General features: G+C 44.3%; 1 protein-coding gene across 4 annotated transcripts in view; it reads right to left on the minus strand.

Moving 5' to 3' along the window:
- LOC110524839 (rho guanine nucleotide exchange factor 18) overlaps positions 1–19,223 on the minus strand; it is a 111,878-nt gene extending 92,655 nt beyond the window's left edge. The window contains exons 1-7 of one of the 4 annotated variants that reach the window (XM_036978845.1): positions 19,019–19,223; positions 10,591–10,721; positions 9,811–10,355; positions 7,473–7,632; positions 7,101–7,218; positions 1,666–1,720; positions 688–732 (exon numbers count right to left, since the gene is read on the minus strand). In XM_036978845.1, the coding sequence (XP_036834740.1) occupies positions 688–732; positions 1,666–1,720; positions 7,101–7,218; positions 7,473–7,632; positions 9,811–10,013 (581 nt within the window). In that variant the 5' untranslated portion in view covers positions 10,014–10,355; positions 10,591–10,721; positions 19,019–19,223. Of the gene's footprint in view, positions 1–687; positions 733–1,665; positions 1,721–7,100; positions 7,219–7,472; positions 7,633–9,810; positions 10,356–10,590; positions 10,722–17,318; positions 17,456–19,018 lie in introns of those variants that run through there. The other 3 variants (XM_036978844.1, XM_036978842.1, XM_036978843.1) reach the window with 3 other exon arrangements.
- Positions 19,224–20,555: the final 1,332 nt, after the last annotated feature.

Genomic DNA, 20,555 nt, shown 5'->3' on the forward strand with positions numbered 1-20,555 from the left:
TGTACAGAACCAAGGCTGTCGTTGTGCAGAACCAAGGCTTTCGCTGTGCAGAACCAAGGCTATCGCTGTACAGAACCAAGGCTATCGCTGTACAGAACCAAGGCTATCGCTGTACAGAACCAAGGCTATCGCTGTACAGAACCAAGGCTGTCGTTGTGCAGAACCAAGGCTTTCGCTGTGCAGAACCAAGGCTATCGCTGTACAGAACCAAGGCTATCGCTGTACAGAACCAAGGCTATCGCTGTACAGAACCAAGGCTATCGCTGTACAGAACCAAGGCTATCGCTGTACAGAACCAAGGCTGTCGCTGTACAGAACCAAGGCTATCGCTGTACAGAACCAAGGCTGTCGCTGTACAGAACCAAGGCTGTCGCTGTGCAGAACCAAGGCTGTCGCTGTGCAGAACCAAGGCTGTCGCTGTGCAGAACCAAGGCTATTGCTGTACAGAACCAAGGCTGTCGCTGTACAGAACCAAGGCTGTCGCTGTGCAGAACCAGATGCTGTCACCCACCCAGAGTAACCTAGCATAAGTGCATGCTAATTCCACACCATTGAGTCAGCCTTTTCACACATACGCAAACAAACACTGCAAAGGCCAGTGATTTCCCCATGCTTTGCTAGGCTATAGGATTCGATGGGATGGGGGTGCATCAGGGCCAAGCATGCCTCCTTGGCCTGTTTACTTACCCGTGGTACTGCTTGAGCTCTTGCAGAACTTTTTGTATCATCAGCCTAAGACAAACAAGACACTGAGACTGACAATGGGTCTGGGCCTGGGGGTAGCGAGCGCTGAGTGTCAGACTGAATGGATGTGTGATTTAGAGAGAGAGACACACACACACACACACACACACACACACACACACACACACACACACACACAGAGCATACACACAGAGCATACACAAACACACACACACACACACACACAAACATACACACACAGACGCGAAGGGGCCATCTAAGGAGCTGGGAGAGAGAGGACTGGAGGAGGAACAGTCTGAAGACATACGACATGGAGCAGAGATGTCAAAACGGGAACAGGGAAAGCCCTGTAGACTCTGTGGGAGTTGGCTGCACTGAAGAAGAGGAGGGGTGGAATGCAGTACACAAACATACCTTTCAAAAAGGGATTTGTATGTAAGTTAACCCAGCAACGTTTCATGTAAATTACTCTACCTAAAAATAAGTACACAATGTCAATGCCGAAGGAAACAAACGTTTACAGAAGTGTTGGTCTGAGCCAAGGAGGGAGAGAGAGGGGGAGAGGGAAAGGGAGAGAGAGAGAGAGGGAGAGAGAGAGAGAGAGAGAGAGAGAGAGGAAGAGAAGAAGAGAGAGGGAGAGGAAGAAAGGAAGAGAGATGGAGAGGAAGAGAGAGGGAAAGGGAGAGAGAGGGAGAGGAAGAGAGGAAGAGAGAGGGAGAGGAAGAGAGGAAGAGAGAGGGAGAGGAAGAGAGAGGGAGAGGAAGAGAGGAAGAGAGAGGGAGAGGAAGAGAGGAAGAGAGAAGGAAAGGGAGAGAGGGAAAGGGAGAGAGAGGGAAAGGGAGAGAGAGGGAAAGGGAGAGAGGGAAAGGGAGAGAGGGAAAGGTTGAGAGAGAGGGAGAAAATAAGTTGCAACCTTCCAAGACACACTGTAAACATACATTTGACTGTTAACTAACTTACATATGAGTCTGTCCTTCTGCAGTGTGCAAGTTGGGTTCCTCTGGGTCCAGCTCCTCTGCAATACAACAGTAGCACTAAAACAATGGCAAACCATGTTATGGGCGATTCCATGTCAGCATGGCCCAAAAACATTTGGGGTATCTCAGATTGGTCTGGAAATTCTCACATTAAAAATGTATTGGGGGGGAATGATGTTTGACATGCTTTTTAAATTTCTATCATGAACTATTTTTTGTGAAAATCATGATGAAAGTGGCCATTTTAGGCTCTTTTTTAGACCTATACAATGCCCGCTGTAAGACTCTATGACCTGTGAACCGTACATGATACAGACGACATCTTGGTGTCCTACTACTGTAAAACTCTATGACCTGTACCGTACATGATAGAGACGACATCTTGGTGTCCTTCTACTGTAAAACTCTATGACCTGTACCGTACATGATAGAGACGACATCTTGGTGTCCTTCTACTGTAAAACTCTATGACCTGTACCGTACATGATACAGACGACATCTTGGTGTCCTTCTACTGTAAAACTCTATGACCTGTACCGTACATGATAGAGACGACATCTTGGTGTCCTTCTACTGTAAAACTCTATGACCTGTACCGTACATGATACAGACGACATCTTGGTGTCCTTCTACTGTAAAACTCTATGACCTGTACCGTACATGATACAGACGACATCTTGGTGTCCTACTACTGTAAAACTCTATGACCTGTACCGTACATGATAGAGACGACATCTTGGTGTCCTTCTACTGTAAAACTCTATGACCTGTACCGTACATGATAGAGACGACATCTTGGTGTCCTTCTACTGTAAAACTCTATGACCTGTACCGTACATGATACAGACGACATCTTGGTGTCCTTCTACTGTAAAACTCTATGACCTGTACCGTACATGATACAGACGACATCTTGGTGTCCTACTACTGTAAAACTCTATGACCTGTACCGTACATGATGGAGACGACATCTTGGTGTCCTTCTACTGTAAGTCAAATCACATTTTTATTGTCACATACACATGGTTAGCAGATGTTAATGCGAGTGTAGCGAAATGCTTGTGCTTCTAGTTCCGACAATGCAGTAATAACCAACGAGTAATCTAACCTAACAATTTCACAACAGCTACCTTATACACACAAGTGTAAAGGGAAGAAGAATATGTACATAAAAATATATGAATGAGTGATGGTACAGAACGGCATAGGCAAGATGCAGTAGATGGTATAGAGTACAGTATATACATATGAGATGAGTAATGTAGGGTATGTAAACATTATATTAAGTGGCATTGTTTAAAGTGGCTAGTGATACATTTTTTACATCAATTTTCCTGGAGTTGAGTCCGTATGTTGGCAGCAGCCACTCAATGTGGTGTGATTGCTGTTTAACAGTCTGATGGCCTTGAGATAGAAGCTGTTTTTCAGTCTCTCGGTCCCTGCTTTGATGCACCTGTACTGACCTCGCCTTCTGGATGATAGCGGGGTGAACAGGCAATGGCTCGGGTGGTTGTTGTCCCTGATGATCTTTCTGGCCTTCCTGTGACATCGGGTGGTGTAGGTGTCCTGGAGGGCAGGTAGTTTGCCCCCGGTGATGCGTTGTGCAGACCTCACTACCCTCTGGAGAGCCTTACGGTTGTGGGCGGAGCAGTTGCCGTACCAGACAGTGATACAGCCCGACAGGATGCTCTCGATTGTGCATCTGTAAAAGTTTGAGTGCTTTTGGTGACAAGCCTAATTTCTTCAGCCTCCTGAGGTTGAAGAGGCGCTGCTGCACCTTCTTCACCACGCTGTCTGTGTGGGTGGACCAATTCAGTTTGTCTGTGATGTGTACGCCGAGGAACTTAAAACGTACTACCCTCTCCACTACTGTTCCATCGATGTGGATAGGTGGGTGCTCCCTCTGCTGTTTCCTGAAGTCCACGATCATCTCCTTTGCTTTGTTGACGTTGAGTGTGAGGTTATTTTCCTGACACCACACTCCGAGGGCTCTCACCTCCTCCCTGTAGGCCGTCTCGTCGTTGTTGGTAATCAAGCCTACCACTGTAGTGTCGTATGCAAACTTGATGATTGATTTGGAGGCGTGCATGGCCACGCAGTCGTGGGTGAACAAGGAGTACAGGAGAGGGCTCAGAACGCACCCTTGTGGGGCCCCAGTGTTGAGGATCAGCGGGGTGGAGATGTTGTTACCTACCCTCACCACCTGGGGGCGGCCCATCAGGAAGTCCAGTACCCAGTTACACAGGGCGGGGTCGAGACCCAGGGTCTCGAGCTCGATGACGAGTTTGGAGGGCACTATGATGTTAAATGCCAAGCTGTAGTTGATGAACAGCATTCTCACATAGGTATTCCTCTTGTCCAGATGGGTTAGGGCAGTGTGCAGTGTGGTTGCGATTGCGTCGTCTGTGGCCCTATTGGGGCGGTAAGCAAATTGGAGTGGGGTCTAGGGTGTCAGGTAGGGTGGAGGTGATAGGGTCCTTGACTCGTCTCTCAAAGCACTTCATGATGACGGAAGTGAGTGCTACAGGACGGTAGTCGTTTAGCTCAGTTACCTTAGCTTTCTTGGGAACAGGAACAATGGTGGCCCTCTTGAAGCATGTGGGAACAGCAGACTGGGATAAGGTTTGATTGAATATGTCCGTCAACACAATAGCCAGCTGGTCTGCGCATTCCCTGAGGACGCGGCTGGGTATGCCGCCTGGGCCTGCAGCCTTGCGAGGGTTAACACGTTTAAATGTTTTACTCATGTCGGCTGCAGTGAAGGAGAGTCCGCAGGTTTTGGTAGCGGGCCGTGTCAGTGGCACTGTATTGTTCTCAAAGCGAGCAAAGAAGTTGTTTAGTCTGTCTGGGAGCAAGACATCCTGGTCCGCGACGAGGCTGTTTTCTTTTTGTAATCCGTGATTGATTGTAGACCCTGCCACATACCTCTTGTGTCTGAGCCGTTGAATTGCGAATCTACTTTGTCTCTATACTGACGCTTAGCTTGTTTGATTGCCTTGTGGAGGGAATAGCTACACTGTTTGTATTCGGTCATGTTTCCGGTCACCTTGCCCTGATTAAAAGCAGTGGTTCGCGCTTTCAGTTTCGTGCGAATGCTGCCATCAATCCACGGTTTCTGGTTTGGGAATGTTTTAATAGTTGCTGTGGGTACAACATCGCCGATGCACTTGCTAATGAACTCGCTCACCGAATCAGAGTATTCGTCAATGTTGCGGAACATATCCCAGTCCACGTGATCGAAGCAATCTTGAAGCGTGGAATCAGATTGGTCTGACCAGCGTTGAACAGACCTGAGCACAGGGGCATCCTGTTTTAGTCTCTGTCTATAGGCTGGAAGCAACAAAATGGAGTCGTGGTCAGCTTTTCCAAAAGGAGGGTGGGCGAGGGCCTATATGAAGTTAGAATAACAATGAATGCAGCCTCAGGATATGTGGTTTTCAGTTTACATAGAGACAAATAAAGTTCGTTCAGAGCCATCGATGTGTCTGCTTGGGGGGGAATATATGCGGCTGTGATTATAATCAAAGATAATTCTCTTGGTAGATAATGCGGTCGACATTTGATTGTGAGGAATTCTAAGTCAGGTGAACAGAAGGACTTGTGAGTTCCTGTATGTTGTTATGATCACACCACGTCTCGGTAATCATAAGGCATACCCCCCCCCGCCCCTCTTCTTACCAGAAAGATGCTTGTTTCTGTCGGCGCGATGCGTGAAGAAACCAGCTGGCTGTACCGATTCCGAAAAACTCTATGATGTGTGAAACGTACCAGATACAGACAACATCTTGGTGTTTTTATACTCCTAATATAGTGTGCTCTAAACCAATATTGCTACATTCTGAAATACAATTTTCCACATGAAATGTATTCAACATTAAATCTCAAAAGTACCCTTTTATATGGTAGTGTACACTATAAGGAGTATAATGACTAACATGTTGTTCCTTATGGTAGTGTACACTACAAGGAGTATAATGACTACCATGTTGTTCCTTATGGTAGTGTACACTATAAGGAGTATAATGACTACCATGTTGTTCCTTATGGTAGTGTACACTATAAGGAGAATAATGACTCTAACATGTTGTTCCTTATGGTAGTGTACACTATAAGGAGAATAATGACTAACATGTTGTTCCTTATGGTAGTGTACACTATAAGGAGTATAATGACTCTAACATGTTGTTCCTTATGGTAGTGTACACTATAAGGAGTATAATGACTCTAACATGTTGTTCCTTATGGTAGTGTACACTATAAGGAGTATAATGACTAACATGTTGTTCCTTATGGTAGTGTACACTATAAGGAGTATAATGACTCTAACATGTTGTTCCTTATGGTAGTGTACACTATAAGGAGTATAATGACTCTAACATGTTGTTCCTTATGGTAGTGTACACTATAAGGAGTATAATGACTAACATGTTGTTCCTTATGGTAGTGTACACTATAAGGAGTATACTGACTCCAACATGTTGTTCCTTATGGTAGTGTACACTATAAGGAGTATAATGACTAACATGTTGTTCCTTATGGTAGTGTACACTATAAGGAGTATAATGACTAACATGTTGTTCTTTATGGTAGTGTACACTATAAGGAGTATAATGACTCTAACATGTTGTTCCTTATGGTAGTGTACACTATAAGGAGTATAATGACTCTAACATGTTGTTCCTTATGGTAGTGTACACTATAAGGAGTATAATGACTCTAACATGTTGTTCCTTATGGTAGTGTACACTATAAGGAGTATAATGACTACCATGTTGTTCCTTATGGTAGTGTACACTATAAGGAGTATAATGACTCTAACATGTTGTTCCTTATGGTAGTGTACACTATAAGGAGAATAATGACTCTAACATGTTGTTCCTTATGGTAGTGTACACTATAAGGAGTATAATGACTAACATGTTGTTCCTTATGGTAGTGTACACTATAAGGTTTATAATGACTCTAACATGTTGTTCCTTATGGTAGTGTACACTATAAGGAGTATAATGACTACCATGTTGTTCCTTATGGTAGTGTACACTATGAGGAGTATAATGACTAACATGTTGTCTGTATCATTTGGTTTGTGATAGAAATTTAAAACGCATGTTAAACATCCTTCCTCCCAATAACGTTTCTATCTGAGAACAATCTGACGTACCAAAAATATTGTCGGGTCATGCTGGCATGGAATCACCCTTTATGTAAAAGATGAAGAGTAAAATCATGCATTTCTTTATGGTGGGGGGTGGGGGGTGGGGGGGTGGGGTGGGGGGTGTGATGGACTGAGCTTTGGCCTCCCACAGTCTCATTGTGTTATGTTCAGTTCATACATTCTGACAGCAGGATGTTGGTCTGTGGCCCTCTGGGGGTACAGGAAGGGGGGGGGGGGGGGTCAACGGCAGCTTACACACTGACCTCCTGCTGCCCTCTTCGATGTCTCCACTACGTGAGACACGTGTGCGACGTGAATGTGCTCATCTGTGGCCAGAATCTCTGTTCTGGAGTATGTCCTTCCAGACCGACTGTACTCCTCCTACAAGGATGTCAGACATAATGTATTTATTTATATGTTATTTACCTTTATTTTACCAAGTTGGTTGATTGAAAACATATTATTACTTTGTTTCTTTTGTTGAGTTTTTCTTTTGTAGAGAAGAGTGAAATCACAGTACTTAGTGCATCCTATACTAGTTATCTTCTTATTTTTTTTAAACATGTGTTTATGCCCTCCAAGCTGAGTGCAATGTTCAAAACACGCCAGGTATGGCCGTGGTGTGGCATCAATACCGTTTCTGTCTCCTTGGCTTCAGATCTGGAGAGGTCTGTCCCATCGGACTCCTCCACTTCCTGCTCAGGGCATCCTGGGTATATAAACGCCTGTAGGTGGGAGGAGCGGAGGAGAGAGTCATCCCTCTCTCCATCGCTGTCTATGGCGTCCAGGCTCAGCCTATAGAGAGAGATGATTCAACTCCATTTAGCGGGCACCACTAGCTTTTCTCCAAAGTGACTTATAGTAGTGCGTGCATACATTTATTTTCTTTTTCGTTGTTGCATTGGTGACCCCAGCGGGAATGGAAACCCGCGACGCAGACGTCGCTAGCGCCATCCTCTATCAACTGAGCCACAGAGGACCATGTGTAGGAGCTGTTCATGCTAGCAGTAATATAAAGACATGGACACGGTTGTTATTGCAACTTTGCATGATATATCAAGACTCTGATCTATTGTTATACTTATTATTATTTAAGGGTGGCTTTTGGTGCCTAAAATAAAATGGCAAGTGAAAATGACATTTATTAAGTGTCTTATGAGAACGTGAAAATTATGTCCGCCAGAGCAGATGACTCATTCTATAACGCAATGGCTATTTCAATGCACTGCAGTGGGCTAAATCAGGGTCACACAGATTGTTTCTGGGTAGTCTTAAACAAATCTACATAGAAACAAGTATACACTTCACACACATGGTTATGGGCTTTTAAAAAAGAAGACACCTGTACCACGTCGGCAGGGTAGCCTAGTGGTTAGAGCGTTGGACTAGTAACTGGAACGTTGCGAGTTCAAACCCCCGAGCTGACAAGGTACAAATCTGTCGTTCTGCCCCTGAACAGGCAGTTAACCCACTGTCCCAGGCCGTCATTGAAAATAAGAATTTGTTCTTAACTGATTAAATCTGGTTAAATAGAGTTGAAATGTATCCAATTTTCAGTTTGCAACTACACGGAAATTTTACAAAACCTTTTGACATAGAAACACTGAATATTCGGCGGATTTAAAAAAAATGATGTTGATTAATTATGAAATTATGAAAAACATGAATAACATGAAGCCGCTAAGCCATTTGACTACAGGAAAGGGCTACATGTCAAATAAATGTATTTTGCCACGTGAGCCAAATTACAACAGACCTTACAGTGAAATGCTTACTTGCCCTTATCCACCAATGCAGCTTTAAGAACAATAAGAAAATAAAAAAAGAATAAGAAATAGAAGTAACAAATAAGTGGGAAAGTTGAAGAGAAAAAGTTGAAGTTGAAAGTTGAAATGTATGCTGTTGTGGTGTTTGGGTGTTTCGCTAATCGTTTATCTTATCGTGGCCTTGTCTACACTGCAATTTTTAACCCAAGCTGTTATGTGTTGAAGTGTCAAATTAAACCACAAGAGAACTTTCAGAACTCATTTAAGGACACAGAGAACTAGAAGCAGAAGTTCTCTGGCCTCCGAGATGGAACCACTCATGTTACTGGGGATAATTCTAGTCTAAGCCAAAGGGCTTATTTGTTGTCAAGAAAGTGAAATGTTAAAGTAAGAAACCAAAATACAGAGATTATCTGAAAACATGCCTTTTGTACAGTTACATTAAATATAATTATTATTCTATATATATATATATATATATATATATATATATATATATATATATATATATATATATATATATATATATATATATATTTTGTTGCTGAAGTCATTTACTTATATTGTCATTACAGAAGTACACATTAAAGGTGCTTCACCTAGAATTTCTTAGAATTGGAAGCAAGGTGAATTGCAACAGCAGGAGGCTGCAGTCAAAACAAATATACCCCTCCCCCACAACCCCTTTTCACAGTGACACGGTGGAGACTCTCGCCTGAGCCTTTTACTTTCGGTTTTAGTCCACCCGGTGGTGGACAGCCAATCAGACACTGGTGGGTAAGTAACACTGTGAAACACTATCATTCCACTATTACTGCAGATATGTTATGGACATTTTCTGAAAAATTACATATGTAGCAACTTTATTACATTTTTTGGGGGGGGATAAATGTAAGGAATTTACAGCAATTAGCATAAGATTTTTTTAGACAGTTATATCATTGATTAACATGATCAGACTAATAGACAGGTTGTTACCATACTATTCACACAGACTGACTTAACATGTGTGTTTTGTCCTATATTTATATTGTATTTATTAATTTGTTTTTTTTCATCCCAGACCCCCGTCCCAGCAGGAGGCCTTTTGCCTTTTGGTAGGCCGTCATTGTCCATAAGAATTTGTCCTTAACTGACTTGCCTAGTTAAATAAAAGGTTAAATAAATAAATAAAAATAGTGAGTTGAGTGGAGAGAGAGGGCCTTACCTCCTCCCCAAGTCGATGGGAGACATGGGCATGCCCAAGCTGTGTCTGCGTGATGTAGACATGGACCTGATCAGGATAGGGAAGCTCTCTCTGTCAGAATCCATCATGTCTCCTTGTCCTCCTGGTCCATTCAGATTCACCATAGTGCTCACCACACCCACAGGGTCCACAGGGTCCACCGACTCACTGTTATAGCCGTCCATGGCACTGCCTGACTGCAACAGGTTAGGGTTGAACTGGGTGACCACAATAGTGTGATGGGGTATGGATTTGTTTTCAGTCTCTTGATAGGGATATGGATAGGGATGTGGATAGGGATGTGGATTGGGATGGAGCTGGGAGCTGTGCTGGGGACTGTCGCTATATCTACTGGGAAAGCCCAGGGTAGAAGGGCTGGTTTCTGGGGCAGCCGATACGGAGTGTACCCCTTGATGGTCTTTGTAATAGTTTGAGTCTATGAAGGAACAGCTTAAACCCAGCAGATCCTCCACACTGCTGTCTACATCCTCATCCAGGCTTGGGTTCTCATAGTCACTTTCATCATCCTGGGGGGAGGGAGGGCGGGAGATGGGGGAAAGGGAGAGGGCGTGTGAGGGAAGGAGAGGGGAGAGAGGGGGAGGGGGAGGGAGGGAGGGAAGGAGAGGGGGAGGGAGCGAGAGGGGGAGGAAAGAGTGTGGAGGGAGAGAGAGAGGAGTTAGGGCTTGTTGTTTTGACACGTTCAGATGTGGATGCACTGAGTGTGAAAGCAAGACAGAGAATAGAAGAAGAAAGCCTTTCTACCTTTTCCTCAGTGGCGATGTTGAAGAAGACGTCCTTAGCGACGGAGGCTGGGGACAGGGACGAGGACAAGGAGGATGCCTCTGAGGCACTCACACAGGGCTGCAGGGTAGAACATGGCTTACCTTCTGATCCTGTCACAGGAACAAAACACATCTGTCGTGTCAGATAGCAATCAATCAATCACGCAATCAATCAATCATAGCCATGATGACTTCACCCCCGAAAACAAGCTAGCTGTCCTGTGCTACAGGCATATGCCCTGACAGCATGAGGATAGCCTTGCTATTACTGAAATTGAGTATGGAGGAACTGTTTGAAACACCGTGAGGATAGCCTTGCTATTAATGAATTGAGAGCAAGGCGTTCCTCATGGTGTTTCATACAGTTCCTCCGTCCTCCATTCGTTATTGCTCTCAGGCCTAATTAATTAGGGTGATGCATGGTAACCATTTTTTGCCAGAACGCTCATCATACGTCAGCTATCAGGTGGAGAGGTGAGGAGTGACGAGGAAGGAAGTGAGGACGAGGGAGACAAAAATCACCCCATACCTGAACCCCATAGGCTTATAGGTCAGGCATCAAAGCCTGGTTCCTCTCTAGGTTTCTTCCTAGGTTCCTTGCCTTTCTAGGGAGTTTTTCCTAGCCACCGTGCTTCTACACCTGCATTTCTTGCTGTTTGGTGTTTTAGGCTGGGTTTCTGTACAGCACTTTGTGACATCAGCTGATGTAAAAAGGGCTTTATAAATACACTTGATTGATTGATTGACAGTGGTATTATATGGCCAAGTACAGATATCAGTTTACTGAGATAGAAATCATCCTTGAGTGTGTTATTAGTATGAGAGGAACCAGTAAACCCTACCAATGAGATACAGACATTGGAGGCCACTGAGTGGAGGACGGCTCATAATAACGTCTGGAACAGAGTGAACGGAACGGCAAACAATGTGTTTGATGTATTTAATACCGTTCCACTGATTCCGCTCCAGTCATTACCAAGAGCCCGTCCTCCTCAATTAAGGTGCCACCAACCTCCTGTGGGTATAGAGACAGGTACCGGAACAGGCATAACCCAGACCAGCTGTGAAAGCTCTTTTACATTGCTGTTGCATAAAACAGATTCTTCACATATTCACGTGATGTCACAAACCACCGTTGCCAAGGGGAACTTGTTATGACGTCATACGCAAAAAAAAGCTGCTTATTATTATTTTTCATATAATTGTATCTATTGGTCTGTAATATTTCAGATCAAACATACAACTTTTTGTGTTTCTGTAATTCAAAATGACCAAAGCTACTGTGTACTCATTAACTATCAGCCAATTATGTCTTATTAGTCTACTAAGTTATTAGTTTGATCTCTGAGCTGTTCATGTTCAGTCTCACAGAGATGCCTATCTGTAGAAAGGCTGCCGGGACCACTGGACGTTGACACATTCAGACACAGCCAGCCCCAGTCTGAGGAGAGGCTCTGTGGTTAAACTGAACTGGGGATAAGTCCCATAGTGTTGAGCCCAGGAAAGACGAAAACCAGACCACACAAACCCCAGCCACACTGGAGACTGGAAACAACCCACTCCACACGTCCTGCCTGGTGATGCTATAAACCAGGGCTCTGCTCTCTGCTCCTCTCTACTCCCCAACGGCATGGCCAACAAATGATCGTTGTGATTGCTGAGTGCAACGTGGATGTATTTTCTAACGTAAATCACTCTCTCAGGCCAGAGGAATGACAATGTCCCGGGCGGGCGACAGAGAGACAGACAGAGAGACAGACAGAGAGAGAGACAGACAGACAGCGAGACAGAGAGACAGACAGAGCGGGAGTGAAAGAGAGAGAGACAGAAACAGAGAGAGAATTGATAGGCCACAAACGAGCCAATGCATTCATAAACATTGATGAGAGAGAGAGAGAGAGGGAGAAAATAAGTGTTTGCTTCATCCAGATCCAACTGGCTAAGTGTAAACCTGCCTGGGTTTGGGCTTTAGTTTGAGGCTTGTAGCACCAGCAGCCATAGCCTTTTATGGTTGGCCTCTCATATCTTTAATGCATCTAGGGAGATTAAACAAAGGGCCTCCCAGGCTCTTGGAGTGCTTTGGCTCAATCACCGCCAGCCAGGTCTGTCTGTTCTGTATTCACCCCCCCCGTGTCGACAAAGTACACAGACCTCTACAGGGCGAGTGCGAGCTATTGACCAACTAGCAATATGTTTAACTACAGTTGTAATAGTTGAGTATGAAGCACTGCGTTGTGGTGTTGTAAGGATTACAGAGACTATTCAAAGCCTGTTTGTTTCTGTACACTGATTTGTTCTCCTCTACTTTGACCTGATCCTTTAATAACGGCATTTTAGTAGTTCTATTTCTTAACCATTGAGTTGGGCGGCAGCTAACCTGGAGGTTAACAGCATTGGGCCAGAAAACCGGAAAGTTGCTGGTTCAAATCCCCAAGCTAACTAGGTGAGAGAAAAAAAATATCTATTGATGTGAAACAACGTAGACTTTCCTCAGCCTCTTCCTATTGATAGGGCCACAAATGAGGTCAATGCATTCAGAAACACTGATGCCAATGCTGTGTCTGTGTCTGTTCAGTCCAGACAGAGACTGTGTAAACAAGGAAACGGTGGCTAACAGTGTTAACTACACCCCAAAGATGGTCGCTCATTTCTACACAGTCATCATAGTCAATTTTATCACCAATGACCTGACAAAAAAAACATGAAGAAACAGATTCAATCAGGCTTGGTATGGCAGTTGACTTGTTTATGACGACCTTATTACCACCACACCGGCAGTCACGAGTCATGACCTCAGTCAAACGCCATGTGACAGTTGAGTCACGGTCACTAGGCTTCTCCAAACCTGCATTCGGATGCCGCTGATGGTCATTAGTAGCCTACCAAACAAGCTAACGGCCAGTCGCTAATGGCCTGGTACTCAGGGCTCTATTGTCCCTCCATCAGGTTACAAATGGCCTGGTACTCAGGGCTCTACTGTCCCTCCATCAGGTCACACTAATGGTCTGGTACTCAGGGCTCTATTGTCCCTCCATCAGGTCACACTAATGATCTGGTACTCAGGGCTCTGCTGTCCCTCCATCAGGTCACACTAATGGTCTGGTACTCAGGGCTCTATTGTCCCTCCATCAGGTCACACTAATGGTCTGGTACTCAGGGCTCTATTGTCCCTCCATCAGGTCACTAATGGTCTAGTACTCAGGGCTCTATTGTCCCTCTAACCACTCTGACGTCAATGCAAATGCAATAGAAAATCAAATCAAACCCTTCCTTAAAGCCCCGGCCTTCAGAGTTTGAGCGGAATAGGATCAGCTGATGTGCAGTGAGAGGCAGCTCCTCATTGCTGGTTGACGCATGGAATTAAATAACTGTTGCTATAAACCCATGTTGTGTAACATTTCGATAGGTTAGGCTATGCTATGCAATTGCGTGAGAAAACAGAGTTCTGATGGCCTCTATTAAAAAGAGGAGGATCCCATCAGCATTCTATAGGCTAGGCCTATTATATTTATTTCTGAACTATTCTAATATGAAGCACATTGCTTCGCTTTAGAACCGGAGTAGGCTACCTGGCTGGCATGAAAATGAACCGCGGGAAAAGCGTCCCCCATTCGATATTCAAGTGCTTACAAGTGACGTTTACATTTCCCCCGTCCCTCTTCTCTTCCGACAAGTGCATGATGATGGCCCATTCTATATCAAATCTAATTTCACACATATTTTTAGTATTTGTAAAAATTTAATTGAGAATAGTCTGATGGGTGAGAATATCATCACTTGTGAATGATGCCCGGTTTGTGCAAACTAAGGCAAGGAAAGGTGCTTGCATTTTTTCTAATCGTAGTCGCACGTATCATGTAGCCTAGCTAACCTACAGGCCTGAATGTTTTGATAAGGTTTGTATAACAACTAAAGTATTTTATAGGCCTAGGACCCCTGGAAGAGGGTTGGGAGAGCCCATCGCCTACAGAACATAGTGAAACACATGAACAATGCTACTTAATATAATGTTTACATACCCTACATTATTTATCTCATATGTATACGTATATACTGTACTCTATATCATCTACTGCATCTTTATGTAATACATGTATCACTAGCCACTTTAAACTATGCCACTTTGCTTACATACTCATCTCATATGTATATACTGTACTCGATACCATCTACTGCATCTTGCCTATGCCGCTCTGTACCATCACTCATTCATATATCTTTATGTACATATTCTTTATCCCTTTACACTTGTGTGTATAAGGTAGTAGTTTTGGAATTGTTAGTTAGATTACTCGTTGGTTATTACTGCATTGTCGGAACTAGAAGCACAAGCATTTCGCTACACTCGCATTAACATCTGCTAACCATGTGGATGTGACAAATAAAATTTGATTTGAACAGTTTAACCCTCTGCCTCGGAAATAGTTTGGGGAAAACATCCTTTCTACTTTATTCCGCTATGGTCAATTGTATTTTCTTACTATAAAATAATGTAAAATAATGCCACGGGAATTATAAGCGAGTCTGTCTGCTAAATGAACTAGTGTAGCCCACAGCCATTTTGGCATCTTTAAAGATATGTGACAGATGTATTGTTTAGGTGAAAGAAGAAAAAAATACACTGAATAAAAATATAAACAACATTTAAAGTGTTGTTCCCATGTTTCATGAGCTGAAATAAAAGATACCAGCATGTTGTGCTGGGGACAATAAAAGGCCACCAATGTGCAGTTTTGTCACACAACACAATGCCACAGATGTCTCAAGTTTTGAGGGAGCCTGCAATTGGCATGGTGACTGCAGGAATGTCCACCAGGGGCTACACAAGCGGCATAGAGGTCTACGGTACTGCATCGCAGTGCTAGCTGTGCCACTAGAGGTCCTGGTTCGAGTCCAGGCTGTGTCGCAGCCGGCCGTGACCGGGAGACCCATGGGGCAGCGCACAATTGGCCCAGCGTCATCCGGGTTAAGGGAGGGTTTGGCCCAGCGTCGTCCGGGTTAGGGGAGGGTTTGGCCCAGCGTCATCCGGGTTATAGGGAGGGTTTGGCCCAGCGTCGTCCGGGTTATGGGGAGGGTTTGGCCCAGCGTCGTCCGGGTTATGGGGAGGGTTTGGCCCAGCGTCATCCGGGTTATGGGAGGGTTTGGCCCAGCGTCATCCGGGTTATGGGGAGGGTTTGGCCCAGCGTCGTCCGGGTTATAGGGAGGGTTTGGCCCAGCGTCGTCCGGGTTAGGGGAGGGTTTGGCCCAGCGTCATCCGGGTTATAGGGAGGGTTTGGCCCAGCGTCGTCCGGGTTATGGGGAGGGTTTGGCCCAGCGTCATCCGGGTTATGGGAGGGTTTGGCCCAGCGTCATCCGGGTTAAATCAAATCAAATCAAATCAAATTTTGATAGGGAGGGTTTGGCCGGTAGGGATGTTCTTGTCCCATTGCGCTCTAGCGACTCCTGTGGCGGGCCGGGCACAATGCACGCTGACACGGTCGCCAGGTCTACTGTGTTTCCTCTGACACATTGGTGTGGCTGGCTTCCGGGTGAAGTGGGCTTTGTCTCAAGAAGCAGTGCGGCGTGGCTGGGTTGTGTTTCGGAGGACGTATGGCTCTCGACATTTGCCTCTCCCGAGTCCGTACGGGAGTTGCAGCGATGAGACAAGACTGTAACTACCCATTGGAAACCACGCAATTGGGGAGAAAAACGGGTAAATGTAAAAAAAATTTTTTTTTAATTTAAAAAAGCGAATAAATATTAATAATAATAATAATAATAAAAGGAATCTCCACCAGAGCTGTAGCCAGAGAATTGTATTTCTCAATTTCTCTACCATTTATTTCTCTACCATTTTAGAACATCCAACTGGCCTCACAACCGCAGACCACATGAATGGTGTCAACGTTGTGACCAGAGTGCCCCATGGTGGGGTTATGGTATGGGCAGGCATAAGCTACGGACAAACGAATACAATCGGATTTTATCGATGTCAATTTCAATGCATAGAAATAACGTGACGAGATCCTGTGACAATATTTTTTCCAAAGGTTTCTGTGACCAACAGATGCATATCTGTATTCCCAGTCATGTGAAATCCATAAATTAGGGCCTAACGAATTTATTTCAATTGACTGATTTCCTTTATATGAACTGTAACTCAGCAAAAATCTTTGAAATTGTTTCATGTTGCGTTTATATTTTTTGTTCAGTATACATCCAATATGAAATCTGTGGGCATGACACACATCAACACCTGTCATCTCACATCCCTTAGAGACAGAAAGGCACTATGATCATCCGTTTATTACAGTGTGAAAGCACTGAGCCTTCCTCCACACCAAAGGAAATACACAAAACCTCACTGGGTCAACAAAAAATCATTATTCAACATCAATATAAAACACATGCTGATATATAATATATATTTAACTATTAGTTAAAGATAATAACAAAAAAAAAAAATTTTTTTCTTCCAAAAGTGAGAATGATTTCATTGCATGTTTAGACAGAACCATTCAGAGACAATCATATTAAGAACCCCAGGATATATAATGTAACTAAAATTACAAGACACAAACCTCAAGATTCCACATCTGAAGAAACTGTACGACCACGTATGATAACAAAAACAATTTTTAAAGTGTGTTTAGGAGAAAGGCAGAGAAAGGAACGACAGAGAACCACATGCAGTAGCAAACAAACAAAAAAAGTGATGGTTGTAGCTACCTCTCTTGAAGGACCAACGTTTCATCCAGAGTTTGGAGAAAGAAGGCCAGGAGTTGTTTAAGGGAGAATCTGCCATAGAGAAGGCTAGCTGGAGCTGGTCAGCTCGCCGTGCAACACCGAGACTTGGTCTGAGCGAGTGAGCGAGTGAAAGAGTCCGAGAGAAAACGAGAGGGGGGGGGGGACGACGAACGAGTATCCCAGGCAGAGTCGGATCAGGGAGCTGCTGGGGATTACCTAACCACAGATAATGTGCATTCCAAATGGCACCCTATTCTGTATATAGTGCACTATTTTTAACCAGGGCGCTATGCTCAAAAGCAGTGCACTACATAGGGAATAGGATGCCACTTGGGATGCACACATTGAAACCCAGGGGCTCCTGAATAGGGGCTGGCTGGGAGAGAACAGACACAGTGAGGGGAAGTGATAGAGAGAGAGAGGGAGAGAGGGGATGAAAAGAGGCGACGGAGAGAGGGAAGACTTTGATGAAGAGGGGAAGGGAAAGGTGTGAGGGCGGAGTGGCTGAAGAGGGGTAGGAAAGAGTTTAACAGTCAAGAAGTCTGGGAAAATGAAGGGATGTGAGGGAAGGGATGAGTGGTAAAAAAAAGGACAGAGGGCAGCAGCAAGCTGAGCGTTAGGAGGGTTAGCGGAGCGTTAGGAGGGTTAGCGGAGCGTTCGGAGGGTTAGCCGAGCGTTCGGAGGGTTAGCCGAGCATAAGGAGGGTTAGCTGAGCATAAGGAGGGCTAGCTGAGCATTAGGAGGGTTAGCTTAGCATTAGGAGGGTTAGCTTAGCATTAGGAGGGTTGGCTTAGCATTAGGAGGGTTGGCTTAGCATTAGGAGGGTTAACTTAGCTGAGCGTTAGGAGGGTTAGCTGAGCATTAGGAGGGTTAGACGAACATAAGGAGGGTTAGCTGAGTGTTAGGAGGGTTAGCTGAGCATTAGGAGGGTTAACTTAGCTGAGCTTTAGGAGGGTTAGCTGAGCATTAGGAGGGTTAGCTGAGCATTAGGAGGGTTAACTTAGCTGAGCTTTAGGAGGGTTAGCTGAGCATTAGGAGGGCTAGACGAACATAAGGAGGGTTAGCTGAGTGTTAGGAGGGTTAGCTGAGCATTAGGAGGGTTAGCTGAGCATTAGGAGGGTTAACTTAGCTGAGCGTTAGGAGGGATAGCTGAGCATTAGGAGCGTTAGCTGAGCATTAGGAGCATTAGCTGAGCATTAGGAGGGTTAGCTGAACATTAGGAGGGTTAACTTAGCTGAGCATTAGGAGGGTTAACTTAGCTGAGCATTTGGAGGGTTAGCCAAGCATTAAGAGGGGTAGGTTAGCTGAGCGTTAGGAGGGTTAGCTGAGCATTAGGAGGGTTAGCTGAGTGTTAGGAGGCTTAACTGAGTGTTAGGAGGGTTAGCTGAGTGTTAGGAGGGTTAGCTGAGTGTTAGGAGGGTTAGCTGAGTGTTAGGAGGGTTAGCTGAGTGTAGGAGGGTTAGCTGAGCGTTAGAGATGTTCAGGACGACGAGGGCTTTGCAATCACAGTTCATCAGGTGCTTGATTTTAAAAATTGTCATACCTCAACATATTCAATGTAATAAATCCATCAGACATTGCTCATGTCCAAGGAGGACTCTGCTAAAAATGTGTCTGTTATTACACAATGGACAGGAGTGATGTGATATATGATTTGTAAAAAAAAAAAAAAATGTACTCACCTTCAATATATATATGAAACCCTATCCAGACAGCATCCAGACGAAGAACCAAAAAAGCAACTGGAAACCAGAGTATAGAGATGCCTTCAACCAAAAGGTTGTTGTGTTCTAACCATGTTCTCTTGACGAGTGTGTGCAGTTCGTCCTCTGACTCCGCACAGTAAAAAGACAATGAACGGGGAAGAGTACAAATCAACCAAACCACAGGTCACTCACAGCTTCCTCTTTTCAGCTTCTCTGTGCCATTTTATCTGAGGACAAAGTGGCACACTCATGTACAGCCACACAAGCCTTGCTCCAATATTACACAATCACTCATTTCATGCATTTTTTTCTTTCCTCAGTTCATATACACTTTCAAAAGCGTCGAGTATAACTTTAATAATCATTTCTCACATGACTCTTTTAAACAAGCTTCAATAGTTAATTCAAATTGAAACTATAAAGCCAATCGTTCTGATAAGATTTCTCTACTTGTGTTTGTGTCGTCTACCCTGATGAGTAGATGATCCGTTTCTCTGTTTGTGTCATCATAACGCTGTGCTGATCTGGGAAACTGTTGAGCGGAACTTGTGCGCTCTGAAGTGGTTTCCGTGGTGAGATTAGACCTTTACGTTGACACACTGTTTATTGTATTTCAGTGTGAAAATACAGAGCGTGTTGATGAAGAGATTGCAACAAGACAGTCGTTCTAAGTTCAGTGGCAATCCAGGAAGGGGCAACAGATCTGAACTTTCAGATAGAAATATGTTCAATTTTGGTTTCATCTGACCAGAGCACCTTCTTCCACATGTTTGGTGTGTCTCCCAGGTGGCTTGTGGCAAACTTTAAACAACACTTTTTATGGATATCTTTCAGAAATGGCTTTCTTCTTGCCACTCTTCCATAAAGGCCAGATTTGTGCAATATACGAATGATTGTTGTCCTATGGACAGAGTCTCCCACCTCAGCTGTGGGAGACTCATCATCCAGAGTGATCATGGGCCTCTTGGCTGCATCTCTGATCAGTCTTCTCCTTGTATGAGCTGAAAGTTTAGAGGGACGGCCAGGTCTTGGTAGATTTGCAGTGGTCTGATACTCCTTCCATTTCAATATTATCGCTTGCACAGTGCTCCTTGGGATGTTTAAAGCTTGGGAAATCTTTTTGTATCCAAATCCGGCTTTAAACTTCTTCACAACAGTATCTCGGACCTGCCTGGTGTGTTCCTTGTTCTTCATGATGCTCTCTGCGCTTTTAACGGACCTCTGAGACTATCACAGTGCAGGTGCATTTATACGGAGACTTGATTACACACAGGTGGATTGTATTTATCATCATTAGTCATTTAGGTCAACATTGGATCATTCAGAGATCCTCACTGAACTTCTGGAGAGAGTTTGCTGCACTGAAAGTAAAGGGGCTGAATAATTTTGCACGCCCAATTTTTCAGTTTTTGATTTGTTAAAAAAGTTTGAAATATCCAATAAATGTCGTTCCACTTCATGATTGTGTCCCACTTGTTGTTGATTCTTCACAAAAAAATACAGTTTTATATCT

This window comes from Oncorhynchus mykiss, chromosome 5 (assembly GCF_013265735.2).
Source record: "Oncorhynchus mykiss isolate Arlee chromosome 5, USDA_OmykA_1.1, whole genome shotgun sequence".
Lineage (NCBI taxonomy): Eukaryota > Metazoa > Chordata > Actinopteri > Salmoniformes > Salmonidae > Oncorhynchus > Oncorhynchus mykiss.